The following is a 17,532-nucleotide window of genomic DNA, read 5'->3' as shown; positions in this document are numbered from 1 at the left end:
AGTACTAGAAGTTGTATATTTACAAAATAAGCAAATTATTGTGAAGAGAAACACAACCTTCAGCAAGAGCAGGGAACGGGGGCACATCTAGAGGTCAGCGAGTTTGGCAGCGCCAGCGACGCCTGCTTCCAACCTCCGCAAGGAGCCTGCAAACGCCACTGCAGTTCAAAGCCTCCTGCAGAAGAGGATCGTCACTTAGTAGTCACTTTGGGCCTGATCCAGCAGAGCACACCGGCATGCGCTCGGAGATCTGAGCACAAACGTTCCCGGGGGAAACCAGCAGGACTTTTCACATGCTTAACTTCCCAACACATCCGCAAGTGCGTTGCTGGATCAAAGCCATACTGCAGGTGCCGTAAGAATGCAGTTTCAGTGTCTCCGTTTGCAGTCTCTTGCAACACATCAGAGCAATGCAAGGACTTCTTCAATACCTGTCCACCACCACAAGATCGACATAACATGAACACGTTGCCTCGCGTGTAAGCTGGCAAGGGGGAAGCAGTTTCCTGAATTTACGCAAAGGTTAACCGCTTCGTGCTCTCCCAGATGTTACCCGCTAATAGAACGCATCGATTTCCACATGACTTTGCAACAACGCAGTTAACCTTGCAAAGACTGCAAGCCAATTCACAGCTGAACAAAACTGCTCTGATTTCTCTCCCCTCCCCCCATCCCCTACTGCAACTCTTCCTAACATAGGTCCTGGACTATCTTCTGGAACCTTTTGATGCTGAGCTTTGCACTGGTACACTGGAATACATAAAGGCTGAGTTACCCCGTGGGGGCTTCTAATCACCTTTGTACCGAACTGTGAGAAATCATATTCTTTTTGTTTCTATTGTGACAATCTCTTCCAAAGTCCTTACTTGGGCTTTCTCTCTCTGAGCTACTTCGTCTTAACCTCACTTGCTCTTTGTTTTCATCACTTTCTGCTTCAGAGTCACTCAGCTCTAAGTCAGGACAGTACCCGTCGTTGTCCTGGTATGGAGCACCTTCAAGCGGCTGCTTGCTCCACAAGCGATCTTTTGTTGCAAGTCTTCTCGTTGGCTTTTCACAGCACCGGAGATCTTCCGTGGTCCTCACCAGACTGTTGGTAGCCTCTTTAAAGGACCGACTAAAATGTTCTATGGTGGATTTTCTGAAACCGCTCTGGCTGGCCAAGTGAGCCGTGAGTACGGACTCTTGTTCGTAGGGCGTCTGGCTAGAGCTGTCTCTCTGGCTCACGTCTCCAGCCCTGCCCATCAGACCGTTGGACTTGGCCGCCAGCCTTGAGTTCTCCTGCTGCACCCGCCCGTTCCCAATGGAAGCCTGTCCGTGCAAAGCAGCCTGGAGTGCTAAGGGCTTCCCGGACGGCTGGCCCCGGTGAAACTCCGGCATCTGCATGGGGCCGGAATCCTTCCCCTCGCCCCGAGGCTTGCCAATCCCTGCCAGCAACCCGTTACTTCTGCTGTCATGCTGATACCTGGAGTAAGATTTTGCTTTAATTTCAAACGATTCCTTTGACATCGGCACGCTCCGTTTGCTGTAAACAGTGCTGTTGTTGTCAGGAGAAAGCGGTCTGTTGCCAGGCTTCAGTGAGTTATTTTTGCAATCTCCTAGTGCTGATTTGGGCATTTTTAACTTCAGGGTGATCCTGGGAGGTGGGTAGAACAGTGTGTTCTCTAGTGCACTTGTCAGGGTATGGCCTACAGAAGAAAGAGACAAGGGGGCAGAAGAAAAAAAAGGCTTTTTTTAAAAGAGGGTAGTCGTTTTGTTATCTGTAACAAGTTTTATAGTCCATTAGAAGGTCATTCAACAGTAAGAGGCATTTGCAAACAATTAGTGTGAGATTATTTTAGGACATTAAAGAGAAGTTGGGATAAAGAAAACTGTTCCAAATTATTCACCGTTTCAGAATTTAGGTAAGCATTTTAGCATTTCCATTAAAAACAACAATGTGCCCTTTTTACAGGGCTTTAAGCCAGTGAATTGAGCCAGTTTTGAGATATGACTGAAGTAGTTCCAAAGCAGCTATAAAAAAGGTTCATATTCAGTTTTGGATGGAGAAAAAACAATGCTTCAAACTGAGTTTCAATTTGGACTTAGTTCAACTCTCTACTTTGTATTATAAAATTTTCTACATTTTAGAAGTCTTTTCACCCCAATATATTAGTCTTTATGGTATTATACGCATACAGCACCATTGCAAAGTAGCTGTCAAGCTATTCTAATAAGCATTAAAAAGGCACTTGTATTTGTAAAAACATAAAACAAATTTAGTAAGCATTTCTAATAAAATGCATTTACACAAAACCAAATTAGAGTACTGCTGCTTCCACAAAATACTAGTCTGATCTAAAACAGTTTAAAAACACCACCTTGTCAGTACTAATGAAACCTATCCATGTTTCAAGGGTAGAGAAAAAAAGCATGAAGACTTCACTCTAAATTGGTCATGAAAAACAAAGTGTATCTTGAAAGAGCAGAGGGATTTTAATTTCACATTGAAGAAATAGCTGCCTTCCCTATTTAAAAAAAAAAAAAAAAGTAGTTGCATTGTAATATATACTCTTCCTCTTTCCAAATGTTGTGTTCCTTACTTCAAGAAGGTCGCTATAAAAATGAAGGGCAGAGTGGGTTTTGGTACATCAGCATTCCTCAGCAGTTACTATTCACTATTAAAAATGAGAGTACTTAAACTCTTTTTGAAGGAAGGAGAGGAACTGCAGATGGCAGGCTAAGAAATGCCTCTCTGCGCTGTTCATCAAGCATGCAAGGCAACACGAGAACAACAGTGATTCCTATTAGTCACTCTTCTCTTTCGCCTGAAGGAACCAACGACTGACAGCAAGCAAAAAACCTTCTCAGCTGGAGAGCCAGGCAGCAGCGCAGAGCTTGCTGTGGGGAAACAGTACCATAAAACAGCAGCCAAGGAAGCAAAAACCTAGAGATCACCACCAGCTTGTTTCTGCTAGCTGGATGCCACAGTGATTGATAAGTAATAGGCATATACCACAAACAGCCATAAAATAAAGAAATATCCAAGTCAGTATTTTAAGAGATTAAAGCATTTTGTATATGTTGCTACTTTCGTTGACTGTGTACTTGTAAGTTTTTAAAGGCAGATTTACAATGTTAAAACCACTAAGAAGGAGCATAAAGAAAACACATTTTTTAGTTTAAATACAGATAGAATTTGTAAATATTTTACATTTATATGATTACCTGCAGCAATTTCCTGATTAATGAGCTGGACTTGCAAATTGAAGACTTGTTCATGTACTTTACTGTGAGACAACTTCAGTTTCTCTCTTCTGCTTACCATATAGCAGAGATTTCTCACCTACGGAAGAATAACAGGAGACTTAATAGGCAATAAGAAAATAAATCCTGATATAGTTTAAAAAGTGCATCAACAACAGAATTAAAACAACATTATGTGCAAAACCCCTTGGCCAAGTTCTTGTGAATGTTACTGAACATACGTAACTATGAATTAAAAAAATAACCTGGATTTTTTTCATTGCCAATTTAATGAATGCCTTGAATATATTCTGCAAGACAGCAGAATATATTTTCATCTATAGGAAGAGTGAGCGAACGCAAAATTCCAGTCAAAAGAAAAGTAAGTAATTTCTAAGACTTGCTTGTCTGTAAGCCTGCTTCCACTATGTACAATGCCGGGGATGTTACTGCAGACAGTACTAGATTCTCCCATTATTTCCCTGCAAAGTGTTTCACAGAATGATTTTTAACAGCTACACTATGTTTGTTTCCCCTAAAATTATTGCAACACTATGAGTAATACTTTTTACAAAGCTACCCAAGAAAGCCGGCCTGTTTGGACCAAAACTAACATGTAGATCACCTCTAAAAGAACACACTGGCTGCCTGTGCAATGTACACATTTTGGCTGACCCATTTAGCAGTTTATTTTCCGACTCCATTGCATTGCACATGAAGTTCAACAAGGCCAAGTGCAAGGACGTGCACCTGGGTCGGGGCAATCCCCAGGATCAGTGCAATCCATTCATGGGGGATGAATGGATTTGAGAGCAGCCCTGCCGAGAAGGACTTGGGGGTACTGGTGGATGAAAAGCTGGACAGGAGCCAGCAATGTGCACTCGCAGCCCAGAAGGCCAATCGTACCCTGGGCTGCATCAAAAGCAGCGTGGCCAGCAGGTCGAGGGAGGTGATTCTGCCCCTCTACTCTGCTCTGGTGAGACCCCACCTGGAGTACTGTGTCCAGCTCTGGAGCCCTCAGTGTAAGAAAGACACGGACCTGTTGGAGCGGGTCCAGAGGAAGGCCACAAAGGTGATCAGGGGGATGGAACACCTCTCCTCTGAGGACAGGCTGAGAGAGTTGGGGTTGTTCAGCCTGGAGAAGAGAAGGCTCCAGCGAGACCTTATTGCGGCCTTTCATTTTATGAAAGGGGATTATAAGAAAGACAGAGAGAGACCAGGGCCTGTAGTGACAGGACAAGGGGCAACGGTTTTAAACTGAAATAGGGTAGGTTTAGATTGGGCATAAGGAAGACATTTTTTACGCTGAGGGTGGTGAGACACTGGAACAGGTTGCCCAGAGAAATCTGCAGATGCCCCATGCCCGGAAGTGTTCAAGGCCAGGTTGGATGGGGCTCTGAGCAACCTGGTCTAGTGGAAGATGTCCCTGCCCATGGCAGGGGGGTTGGACGAGATAATCTTTGGAGATCCCTTCAAACCCAAACCATTCTATGATTCTATGATTCAGTTCCACATAATTCTACTTTCACTATTTATTTGAGTTAACAGCAATATTTCTACCTAATGTAATGAGAACAGGAAGGGGCACTGAAAGTTCTTGATAAACACTTAAAAGAGAGTTCAGAACACAGAAACAGTGTAGGGGCTGGTTGAAAGATATTTGCCAAATATAATTCCCCAGCACTCAACTCCATCTGTTCAGAACTAGAACCTCTCTCCCCAGAAAGGAAATTCCAAGATTCCCAAATTTATTTTCATCCCAAGACATAACTGAGCAGAAAAAAATCTCGTGGCACAGGAAGTTCAGAAACTTTGAGACAGCTGTTTCAAAGTACGAATTATAGAATCACAGAATCATTTAGGTTGGAAAAGACCTTTAAGGTCATCAAGTCCAACCATTAACCTAACGCTGCCAAGTCCACCACTAAACCACGTCCCTAAGTGCCACATCTACATGCCTTTTTTTAATTATCCCCAGGGATGGGGACTCAACCACTTCCCTGGGCAGCCTGTTCCAATGCTTGACAACCCTTTCAGTGAAGAAATTTTTCCTCACGTCCAATCTAAACCTCCCCTGGTGCAACTTGAGGCCATTTCCTCTCGTCCTATCGCTTGTTACTTGGGAGAAGAGACCGACACCCACCTCGCTACAACCTCCTTTCAGGGAGTTGCAGAGAGCGATGAGGTCTCCCCTCAGCCTCCTTTTCTCCAGGCTAAACACCCCAGTTCCCTCAGCCGTTCCTCAGAAGACTTGGTCTCCAGACCCTTCACCAGCCTCGTTGCCCTTCTCTGGACACGCTCCAGCACCTCAATGTCTTTCTTGTAGTGAGGGGCCCAAAACTGAACACAGTATTCAAGGTGCGTCCTCACCAGTGCCGAGTGCAGGGGCACGATCACTTCCCTCCCCCTGCTGGCCACACTGTTTCTGATACAGGCCAGGATGCCATTGGCCTTCTTGGCCACCTGGGCACACTGCCGGCTCATGTTCAGCCGGCTGTCAACCAACACCCCCAGGGCCTTTTCCACTGGGCAGCTTTCTAGCCACTCCTCCCCAAGCCTGTAGCGTTGCATGGGGTTGTTATGTACCTCCACTCAAAATAAGTACATCAATTTTAACAAAATTTGATGCAAATCAACCACTTGTCAAGCAGAAGGAAAGCTTGAAATGGTTTCTTGGAAAAAAAAAAAAAAACAAACAGAAACCCATACACCAAAATCCCAACTCTCCATTCAAGCCATGTTATGGATTTTTTTAAAAATAAGGATCCATATCCAAAGTGCTCCTGGAAAAGGAGATCTGAGCTTGATTATGACTAGATTCAAGACAACAGTTAGACTGACAAGCACAAATCTCAGCTCCAACACTCATCTCCCTGTATTTTCATGCTCTTCTCTCCCCAATATGGTTTTCCCTTTTCTTACAACACTATTTTGTCTCTTCTGTTTTCCCTTCCCCTCTTCTCCAATGTCTCGTCTCCATATCACATTTAGTACACCTACTTTATTTTGTTACCTTTTTTTACATTCACTGCCTATCTCTAAGCACTTGAAAACTGCAGGTGATCACTAGCTAACAGGCCAATCTAATGGGCAGCCTCCCAGTGGTAACAAGCCTGGCTTCCTCTCTCATCAGCTGCTGGAAAAAGGCACTACATATGCCTTCCTAATAAATTCCTGCTCTGAATTTTGCTGAAGTACTCCACCTTTTCAAACTACCAGCTAGCTGGCAATCTGATAAGAGCCCACCTAGCTACTGATAAAAAGATAATTTCCTTTTCCTCCTTCTCAGTAAAGCCACAAGCAGTGGTAGACTCAGTGGGTTATTTTCAGACCGCCAACGAACCGTAGCACTTAAGGCAGCTACGTGCAGTGAAAGCATCTAAGTCAAGACAGCAACGAGCGATTCAGCCTGCCCGCTACCTGGGACTAGCTGACACCAGCATGCTGGCCAGGAAGAGAGGTAAGACTCCTGGCTCAGATGTCATGGGAAGTGGTATGAGTACAGGCCAGCATTCTTCTGTGTGTGCAGAGCCAAAAAGTCACCGTGGAAGTTAACCATCTAGGACTTCACCTACTTGCCTTCAAACCATGAGGGTGAGAAGCTCTGCTTTAATGTATTTTTAGGATTCTCCAAAAGCTTAATGCACACTCACCAAAGAATACTTACTGCTTTACCTATGCAAACTGATTTTTCCAAACCCAGAATTGGCTAATATTTACCATTCTATTATAACCATTACAAAACACCTTTTTAAGTACAAATCAAGAGTCCCTCCGTCCCAAGACAGAAGGTGGAAGATAAGAACTTGTAAAGCCTGCCCCATTCCTTCGCTGTTTGCACTTGCTTTTGTTTAATAACGAAACATTTTTTGTTATTGAATCTGTACCACTAGCAACTACTACAGCTGGGTCAAATAAATTTACACAATTTTTTTAAACATTTACTCAATTGAAGTTGAAATCAAAGAGTGAATTAGCAAATACGTCCATTGTGCATAGAAACATGCATCTTAAAATACATAAAGGAATAACCTCTAAGCAAGTCAGGAAGCACTCCTTTCACATTGGATCTCTCACTAGACTGAGAAGGGACAGTTCCTGAAAGTTTCTGCAGCAGGCAATGCAGCACACCAAAAGACTGGAGTTGAAGGCCTTATTATTATTATTTTAAAAATCACCTCCCTGTGCTTCCCCCATTCCTACTTTTGTCCACTAACAAAGACCTTCCTCACCTGCAAACAGTTTTTCAGAACTTTACCAGTTAAGCTCTTACCCTCTCTAGGTCCTGCCTCAAATGCATGAACATCCTCATGCGAGTATGAATGCTATCTTCCTTTGGCTGCACCAAGCCATTTTCTTCATCCTCCTTGGGAGGAAACAATGGTTTGTTAAAGTTACTTTTTCGCTTTAATTTCCAGTAATTGTAGATGAAGTCTACAGCAAGTTTAGGAAGGCCCAGTTCTGCTGCAACATCCTCCACTTTAACTAGCGAGTAAAACTCTTCTTCCAGCTCTCGGAGTTTCTGGGCTCGCAAACTGGTTTTCTCGCTCTCTGTTTGCTTCTGGTCTGACACGCTCTTGGGGTGCTCATCAACGTCAGGCAGCGAATTTTGTTTGTTCTTGCTGTGCTTTAGACAGTATGACTTGAACTTGACCTCATCCCCGTCATCCAGGATAGTCTTCATCTCTAAGCTATGCTCAAAGGCACAGGTGACATGAAAGGCAGTGATACAGCTTTTCACAGAGCACTACAGACAAAATAAAACAAAAAACCTCAATCACTAACAGTAGCAACAAACCAGGACAAACAAAAAAGGACAGAATTATCTTAATTACATGAAAGTCCATCCCTACAAAAACATATTTCCTAAGCATTCTTAAAAATACCTGTTGATCTCTCTGAAGTTGGTGTCACCCGATTTAGTATTTTCTCATTTGTGAACAGTGTTCAATGGAAGGACCTTCCTATCCATCTCACCCACATAGTAGCAGTCCTTACACATCTTAACCTTATTCAAAAGAAGGCAACTCAGACTAACTCCTAAATCTCTGTGCTAGTGAACTAATTTGATAGCAAAAAGCTATGAAGAAGTAGCCATCTATCCAATGGTCATCTGCATTGTAAAGCATCTCTGAACACAGGAAGAACAAAATGCAAAACTGAAATTGCCCTTCTCACACAGACTCAAGAGTTACCGCAGGACAAGTACGTACCTGAATGCAAGCACCAGTTTTCAGTTTGCATAAACTACACACTAGAGCCCATCGACTTGGTGGAATGTGAGACACCTTTGTGATTGGCTCCATCCTTTCTGGGCAAGCAATACTAACCTGTAAACAAAAAAACAGCATGGAAAGCAGTTATCAAGGCAATAAAAACAAGCTCTCCAGTAATACCAGAAGAAGAAATATGACCACACATTTATCGTGCTGCGAGATCTCCATGTGCTCATACTTCTTAGCCAGGGACCCTAAAAGATCCCACATGAAAACAATGTTGTGGAATACTACTAGTTTAACCTGGTGGCTAGAAGTTGCAATTTTTCAAAACATTTGAGGCATCTACAGCATGCCTTGTTATGAACCAGTTGAGAGACCACAGTAAATTATGCTTAAGTTTATTTCCTTTCCATTCTGTTTTTTTTTCTGTGCTGCTTTAACAGGTCTAATTTAAAAAGTACCAAAATACAAGCTACTATGAACAAAATAGGAACACTTACTCATACTTACCTGAAAAGTTCCTTCTTTAAGATCCACAGATCTGCTACAATAGCTACTTCTGACAGCTCACAATTTGGGGCAGAACCAGATCTATCAGTCAGCAGCCAGGGAAAGCGTTGCTTCCCAGCTCTGCCTCTCCACTGAGTGCTCCTAATGCAAGAGGTGATTCTAATACACTTTCCTAACTACAGATTGTATCAAGTATAATTTGAGAAAGAATACAACAAACTTCTCTTACTGCAAAGCATGGTATATTCTCTTGTGCCAGTTTTCACATACTTAGTCTGGATGATCCATTTGTCTCTGGTAGACCAGATTATGGATATTAATACCAAAAGAAAGAAAAAAAATTCAGATAAGCACAGGATACCTTTTCCTGTTCTTTGTTATACTAACGTCCACATATCCACTGTGATAGAAATTTCTCAGCTGCCTGTTGTCCATACTGGGAGACAAGGACTGTCCTCCACAATTTGAACACCAAAACAGACACAAATTATCTCTGTAGGCATCCCTGAGCCGCTCCTGACAGACAGGCTTTATCCAAGGGCTGAAACAGAAAGTTGGCCATCTCTGAATGACCAACGTGCAGAGCTGGGCCAGTACGAGAATGGCAGAAGATTTCAGCGACATAACTGTTCTGTTCCAAGAATGCCAGTCTCCAAAAGCTTGGATTTTTATGCTTACGTAGCACTTTTTGGATTTAGCAGTTGTGTGCTTTGGAGGGCTACCTGCCTGAACCAGAAATACGATGCTGATTCTAGCTAGAAAGATCTCCGCACTTTCTGTGAACAATTCACCTGAACAGAGCAGACCTGTATTTCCAGTGGTGGGATAGGGGCCTCTTCTCAAAGGGGTCAGATCTAAGAATACAAAGAAGAAGGTTCCTAGGTCATGCTCTGTGGCACTGTGAGGCCAGAATAAAGCTGATTCCTTAAGAAATCAGTTAAGGTTGAGATTGGAACAGCAATTTTTTTTCCTAGAAAGCTTTAAGAGCATTATGCTACAGTAGTTTTCATAGATTACCTCCATAATAAGACTCTCCTAGGGAAATCCAGGTTATATGAATTAGTTTAACGTGATAATTAAACCGTTGACTTTACAAGAGCCAGTAGCCTAAACTGAATTTTCTAGCTTCCCTTTTGGGGTACATCAACAATCACTTGATGCACATATTCATTTTAAAACCTGCTTAATCCCTGAGAAGGAAAGGCGTTGCTTCAGCAGACCTCCTCTGTGAGGTAGACTTATCCAAAGATAGCAGTGCTAAGTCGATCAAGTCCGAGAGTCATAGTTGCTATGCTCAAACTGGGTATTTTCGCTACTCTCTCCTTATCATTGCATTGCTCTAAGGATCATTTAAGTAGGTAGAAAAAACAGCTTTGCAAGAGATGAGTTGGTTCATCATTTCCACATTTAAAAAAGGTGATCAGCAGTTCATGAATTAATGACATAAATTGACTCTAATAAGATTTATATTTGTTACAGTACTTCACCCTCTGGTCCCCCAACTGCAAGCCATATCTTCTGGAATATACTGAGGTCAACCTGCTGCATGGCATTTCCAGAAGTCTTCGTTAGGACAGAGAGGGTCCAGGTTTTACCAGACAAGAAGGAGAATAGGCAGGCAATATATGATGCCCTCATCAGGTAGAGATGACAAACAATTTAATCTGTTGTGGCCTTGCTATAAATTGGTGGGTAAGTGACAAAGCTGTCCCTGAAACACTCGAATGGTTCCACAAAATCATGTCCAGCACTCTTAAACATCATCAAATGCAGCTTTTTTGCTTCCACAATGAAAGAGCCTTTCATCAACCTAACTTGTAACCAGCTCTGTTTTGAGCAAGGTCAAGTTGCACAAGTATTTCTGAAACAATACTGTACAAAGATTGACTGCAATTCTCATCCCAGTTACCACTACACTAAGAGGCAAGACTTCCTTTGGGAATTAAGGGATTATATCAACTTGTCAGGTTGTCTATATTCCTTTCAAAAAGAAACCAGAATCTTCAGTGAATTTTTCTGGAGACTGAGTAATACCAGCTTTCCACCATGCTTCCCAGCAGGAGCTGGGAATCCACACAGACCGTCTCCCTGTCCCTCTCTGCCCCTTTTAATGCTCTCCCTGCTACTTCCCCAGAGAGGACTCATAAGGTCAGGAAACATTTATGTTGGAAATACTGTCCATTCAGCTTGTAATGTTGCCTGTTTATATTACCCCACTTTGTAAAAGTACAAAGAGGTGCTTACAGAGTCAGGTGCAATTTATTTATACTGGCCTCATGCTGCCTGCATGTTTCTGATATTCAAAGAGAGGAGTCAAGGCAAAGTCTGTTTGAACTTCGCTGCTCATGAAGGATCCAGAGGGCGGAGACGCCAACCTTTTCATTCCTCCCATCCCAAGGCAGAAATGATACATCTGCCGTAACATGTACCTGTTTTCTCCGTTATTTCTTCACTTTGTGTCAGGTTACATTTTGACTGCTGTACTCTGAAGAAGTTTTAAGAGTGGGAGAGAGTGAAGACAATGGGCTGTTGAAGCCTCTTCTCTGCAACTGTTATGCACGTGAGCTGCCATCTCAATTGTCACCCTGCCGTCCTCTGCTCCCCTGCTAACCTGCCACCAGCAGCTGCATGAGTGCACAATGATCTAGATGCGTTGGTGGCTGGGAAGGGCAGCCCACTGGCTGGAGCACAGCCACTCACAACAGCAGCTAAGGATAGTCAATTTGATATCCTTCCAGTTGTAGCAAGGAAAGATAACTTTGCTTCAGCTAACACCACATTGATTGAAGGAGGACGTAACTATAATGGGTTATCTAAGGCAGAGAAGGACCTTGAATTTCAAAACATTCGGTGTAAGTTTTCTGGTCTCGGTGTTTCCTTTTTTTTTAATTTTGTTAAAAGAATGCCTTTTAAGAAAACATGAAATAGACTACACATTTACAGTAAAAGACAATAAAGGCAGAAGAATAAAAAGATATAAACCAACAATAAGTACACTTTGGAAAGTAAAAACCTTCAAACATCCCAATCAGTCAAGTGAGGGTCAAGAAAGCCTTTTGACAGCATTAGCTCACAAGGGAGGGAAGAAAAAACATTTTAAGACAGCGGTGAATGAGTTAATGAAGGAAAATACCTGGTGCAATTACCTGCAACAACGCTAGCCTATACTTGGTGACTCATGAAGTCCCTCTCTGAACCTTTTACCACAAGGCACAGACATGTTTATAAGCCCATTCCTCTCTGCATTCTGCCTTGCTCCATTTTATTAGGGCCACAAGAGGAAATGGCAGTGACTTTATAATTCATCTGTTTCTTTTTGGGGAGTTCCAGTGTGCTACTATCTTGGGGAGAAGAAAAATAGGTATACGAGAATACACATTCTCCCCCAAAGTATCCATCCCCAGGTTTTCAAACTCTGCATCTTTCTTGTCCCCCGCAGCACGTAAGGCCACAGTGACTCCAGACAGGAACTGACCTGCCATTTTAGCAAAGATTCCCAAAGGTTTCTCTGGTTTCTCCAGTGACTGAATTGTTTTACAAGTGACAATGCAGGAGACAGAGAGAGAGGATGGATCCAAGAGGCATTTCCTGCCCCTACTGGCAGGTGTCACCTCCTTGTTATGCCTTGACACACTTGGCATTGGTGTGGAGGGGATGAGGTGCCTGAGACCTGGAGAGGCCTGGAGCCACCGAATGGGCTGTGGGAGCAGCGGGATTTGAGCTCTCCCACCTGAGTGCTCCCCCGGCAGCTTCTCTCCCTCAGCCAGAGGGAGGTGGGCAGGCGGGAAGGCAGCGTGTGCTTCCTGCCCTGCCATCACCTGCTTCCCAAACCTGCCAGTTCCTCTTCTGCTGGCAAGACCATCAAGGCAACCACATGCAGAAAGGATCTCTTAGGAAAACCAGTCTCCTCAGAGCCAGGAGAGCTTCCAGCAAAGACACTTCGTAAGTACCGGAGGAAAGGTCAGGAGATGTTTTTTTTTTTTTTTTTTTTAATTTTAAAATAAATCTTTTATTTTTTTCTCAACTCCTCTCTCCTTAAAGGTGGAAGAGATGCCAGGAACTACAAGCAAGCCTGAAAGAAAAGTGCAACTGCAAAGATAACCTCCCTGAAAAACAGATATATGCCTGAGACAGAGCGAGGAATTACACATTGCATCTGGTTGCTATGTTAAAAAAAATACCCAGAATCTTAACGTCTTCCTCAAAGTTTTGCAAACGTGAGGCCTGGCTGTGCTTGGGAGCAGTAGGTTCAGAAAATAAGGCATCCATCCCCCTGATGTCATGGTGCTGACAGATCTGGCTACCACCTCGCATTAAACCACCCACCGTAATGGATCTGTGGATCTTACCAGAAAGAAAACAGAAATATTCCAAGTACAAAGTTAAACACAAACCCCACCTATACACGAGTGCACATTCTGATTTACAGAATTATAATGTGATGCTAAACTTGATTCAAAATAGAGGACGAAGTGTAAAGCTTCATTATTAAACTCTCCATCTATGTGTGCACAGATATATCAAAAAAGCCTTTACTTATAAAATATAACATAGAAGATAAAAAGCCTCATCTCCCCACCATTAAAAAAAAAATTTCGTTCAACAAAACCCTGAACTACAAATCTTAGAGTCCATCCTACACAAATAATGCAACAGGAGGGGTTCTTTTTTTTTTTGAGGGGGGTGGGGGGAGAGAGTGGATATATGCACGCAAATTATACACCTAACTGAGCACACAAATTAATCATAAAATAAGAGAGACAATGAAGCTGCAGTTGTACAGTGAACACTAGCTTACATCAGTAACCCTTTCTATCAGGTCACTCAGATACCATAATGACACCGAGAAGTGACTGCTGAGTAAATGGAGGGGACAAAGTGATTAATTAATGAAACATAAACTGGACTCTCTCCCAGTCCCCACAGACTGTGCAGACTCATCAGAATAAAGTCTGGTATTAAGCCAGATACCTTAAATCATGAGAACATAAAAAGGCAGAAGAGGGAATGAGAAGGAGGAGGACAGAGAAGAGTCTACGATACAAAAGAGGCAGGCAGAAATTTTTACCTCTGGAATCCATAAAGCACAGCTCACATGTGCCCACTTGGTCCCCGTCCTAGTAGCTTTCATGGCACCTCCTCTTTTGGGACACAGGAGGCACTGAGGATGTATTCCCAGGACGCAGGTGCGACACAGCCAGCTCCCTTCGGGTACTTTTAAGATTCCATAGCATGCCTTGGAGGAAAACAGGTATTGAGATCATTGAGCTGATCTGATTTCACACACAAGCATTAAAATTCATATGGACCAAATCTTTCAAATACTAAAGGCACAGTTTGGCCTTTATTTAATCTTTCTCTAATTTCTTTACCTTAAAACGAGTCAAGTGATCAAAGAGATAAACAGCTTCTAAAGCAAAGTCTTTTTATGCCAGTTTCTTTTTAAAATGTGTGCTGGTATTACTTGTTTATAGTGTAAAACATACCCATTGTGACAGCACGCCACCACTGGTGTTAAGAACCTTCATCTTTCCTTTCAGTGACTTTTAAATTTCTGAAGCAAAAAACGTAGACATTTCTTTAAATTAGCTTCTGCATCTAATCCTTTTTAAAATCACCATTTCCTACCACTAATAACTTTACACTCTAACATAATTCTGTTTAGATGTGAAGGGATATGAGCTGTTTGACTGAAGACCGTTTCCTGCAATATTAAATTACCTTCCTGGTTACAGTTCTGTGAATTGTTTGTTACTTTAAGTATTTATATGACATTGCAACAAAAATTATGGCATATACTGAAATTATGAGGTGCTGGGTTTTATGCCTATTTCCTGAGTATTGCACTTAACCCCTCAGAAAATGAGAAATTTCTTAAGTTTTGCTACATTTGAGAATTAAAAACAAAGCGGAAAAAGAAAAAGAAAAAAATTAGTCTGCTTTCTGATTCAAGTTCCTAGCAGTTCTTAATGGCTAACTACACGTGTATCTAGATATATCCTGCTGTACATACATACACGCATATTAAAGCTGAGCGTATCTGAAATCCTTGGCTGCCACCAAGGTCTAATTCCACTCAACTGTTCCAGATAAAAGCTTTATCAAAAGGATGGCTTTCAGAGGAAATCCCACCATTCCTAACATCGTCTCTGGGAACAGTAACATTGAAAGCCTCAACAGAACAGGATCACTACCTGTAACCAGTCTTTCAGATTCAAATCTAGTATAAAATTCCCACACTTGCCTTCCCAGCCTTCTGATTATAAGATCTCAGTATTTAATATGAAGCGGTATCATAAAACATTGCACATTTATGTCAGGCCTGTAGAGATGGGGACTTTCCTGAATTAAATCCTGCATTATGGAAACACCAAGCCTGACTAACCTAAACGCTATTTTGATGTGACGACTGTTGTAAAAACCCAACAGGGGGAGCTGTAATCTAAATTTTACAAGTGATTTTTTTTTCCTCTTATGTGGCACATTCCCACCAGCATTCTTTCTATTATTAATGCAGAAGAGGCATTACACCTAAGATCACATTTAGGTGGTTGGAAATGGACTGAAACTATTTTCTAATTTAATCCAACTAATGAGTGGAGGAGGCCTAGACTACTAAACCAGTAATTTCACAATGTCTTTGAGCTGCCACAAGAGGACACCGTGAAGGAGGAAATCTCTCGCACTCCTCCTACCCCCCACCTCCAAACTGTGTGATGACAAGCAAACAGACCTGAGGCTATGTGGTGAACCAGGGCTGATCCAGATTAAAAACAGAATGGTTTTTTTGTTGTTTTTGTTAGGATTAGCTCTAGCCCAGACACACTCCCCAGTTTGTTTCAGGCAGGTCCGGAATGGGGAAGGGTCAGGAGGAAGGAGGCAGCAGGTCACCAGCTCAAGCTCAGCTGTCAGCAGGCAACCACAAGCCTCCAACTGCAAATTCATCATTACTTTTGAACAGGCACAAGCAGGGGCTGAAGCAGGCGGCCCAGCTGCTGGCCGTATTCCTGTCACTGGCCGTGTTACTGGCACTCAGGCTCACGTGGCTGCTTCACGCAGTGAATCAGATCAGGAAAGCAGCTGGGCTGGAAGCCAGCCCACTGTGAGCAGGGAGATGACAGGTCCTTTTTCAGCCAGATACGTTTTCCGAGTATTACTTGCAGTTGGTACAAAAATACATTTTAAAAAAAAAACCTTCTTAGTCTCTTTTCAATTCATAGCAAAAACCCCTTCCAGAACAGGACACACGGAAACCACAGGATTCATATCCCTTTTTTGATTATAAGGATACCTCTGCCTGACTACGCTGAGCTCAGTCAGTGTAAAGTCTTGGCTACATCTGAAATGCTATAAACGTGAGCAACGTTCAGACTGAGAGCACGGTTATTGCAGGTGCTTGTGCCTTCTATAAAAGATCAGTCTGTTAAAGTGCCTACATGTGGTTTCAGATAGCTAAATTTGGACAGCCTGCATCTGGCCAATTAACTAGTCAGTCAAGGAGGAAAAACCCCAGCTCTCAAACAAATGATCTTGAGATTCTTCACATATAGGGCAAGCCATTTCCTGCCCTGTCTATCTTCAAAAGCAGGTTTAATAATAGCGGAAAAATTGTTTACGGTCACAGAAGAAGTACTTGCAAGTCCCAAGAACACACTTCATGTTCCTATTAGACTGTAGACGTCCACATTATTTACCATGCTAGGCCGCTTAAGCTACTGTAACTGTCAGGGTACAAAAATTCAACTTAGTATTGTACCGCCCTTCATGCCTAGAAAATCAAAGCCCTCCAAATTAACATTTAATACTAGTTCAAATTCCACACTTGCCACGGTAAACTAAGAACACAGGACAGCGTCAACATTTCTGCAGGCACTAACCTGATGGACACAGATGTTACACTTGTCACAAAACACCATGTCATTCCCATCTTCACTGTCAGGGGACCGGCACACATCACAGATGACGTCTTCATCGTATTCAATACCCAATCCTTCTTCAGTCTCAATAGCGTGATTCATGTTCTCATGACAGTGCCGTTCCAGCACTTCAATTGTCTTTTCCATTGTGTTTTCATCCAGGGGCCCGCATCCTGCAACAAAGAATAGGGAAGGGGAATTACAGGACAGTAAGGTGCCTCTGACCGAGTCCGAGATGCAGGAAGAGAGAAGGACAACTTCTAGCAACTAAAGCAGTAGACACAGTAGACACATACTAAAAATAAAAAATAAAATAAAAATATAAAACCTTTTTCACTCACTGGCTAATTGTAGCATTATCTTATAAATACAAGGACTACTACTGGCGTAAAAGTTTAAGTTGTATATAAAACACAAGACTGCTCCTTGAAGAAAACACTACAGCATAAAAGACAGACAGCAGTTTCTGTCTCCCATACATATTGCTCCCATACAACCCTCCCTCCACCTCCATCACTTCAAGAAACACTAATGACATCCAAAATTACACACAACGTTCCTTGAAAATTACACACAATGTTCTCCTGAAGACTAACTCCCTAGGAAATAGAACTCATCAAGAACACTTTAGAACTTATAAAGACACAGAAGTTGCCACCACCCAG

At 42.5% G+C, this 17,532-nt stretch overlaps 1 protein-coding gene across 1 annotated transcript in view; it reads right to left on the bottom strand.

Annotated features, from left to right (window-relative positions):
- Nucleotides 1–331: 331 nt before the first annotated feature.
- JADE3 (jade family PHD finger 3) overlaps nucleotides 332–17,532 on the bottom strand; it is a 32,719-nt gene continuing 15,518 nt past the window's right edge. The window contains exons 5-10 of the mRNA XM_009281375.1: nucleotides 16,829–17,040; nucleotides 14,020–14,187; nucleotides 8,436–8,552; nucleotides 7,496–7,969; nucleotides 3,205–3,322; nucleotides 332–1,685 (exon numbers count right to left, since the gene is read on the bottom strand). Of these exons, the coding sequence (XP_009279650.1) occupies nucleotides 793–1,685; nucleotides 3,205–3,322; nucleotides 7,496–7,969; nucleotides 8,436–8,552; nucleotides 14,020–14,187; nucleotides 16,829–17,040 (1,982 nt within the window). The 3' untranslated portion in view covers nucleotides 332–792. The remainder of the gene's footprint in view (nucleotides 1,686–3,204; nucleotides 3,323–7,495; nucleotides 7,970–8,435; nucleotides 8,553–14,019; nucleotides 14,188–16,828; nucleotides 17,041–17,532) is intronic.

Source organism: Aptenodytes forsteri, unplaced genomic scaffold (assembly GCF_000699145.1).
Source record: "Aptenodytes forsteri isolate BGI_AS27 unplaced genomic scaffold, ASM69914v1 Scaffold212, whole genome shotgun sequence".
Classification (NCBI taxonomy): Eukaryota; Metazoa; Chordata; class Aves; order Sphenisciformes; family Spheniscidae; genus Aptenodytes; species Aptenodytes forsteri.
Note: the sequence above shows the minus strand (reverse complement) of the source record. Positions and strands in the feature narration are given on the sequence as shown.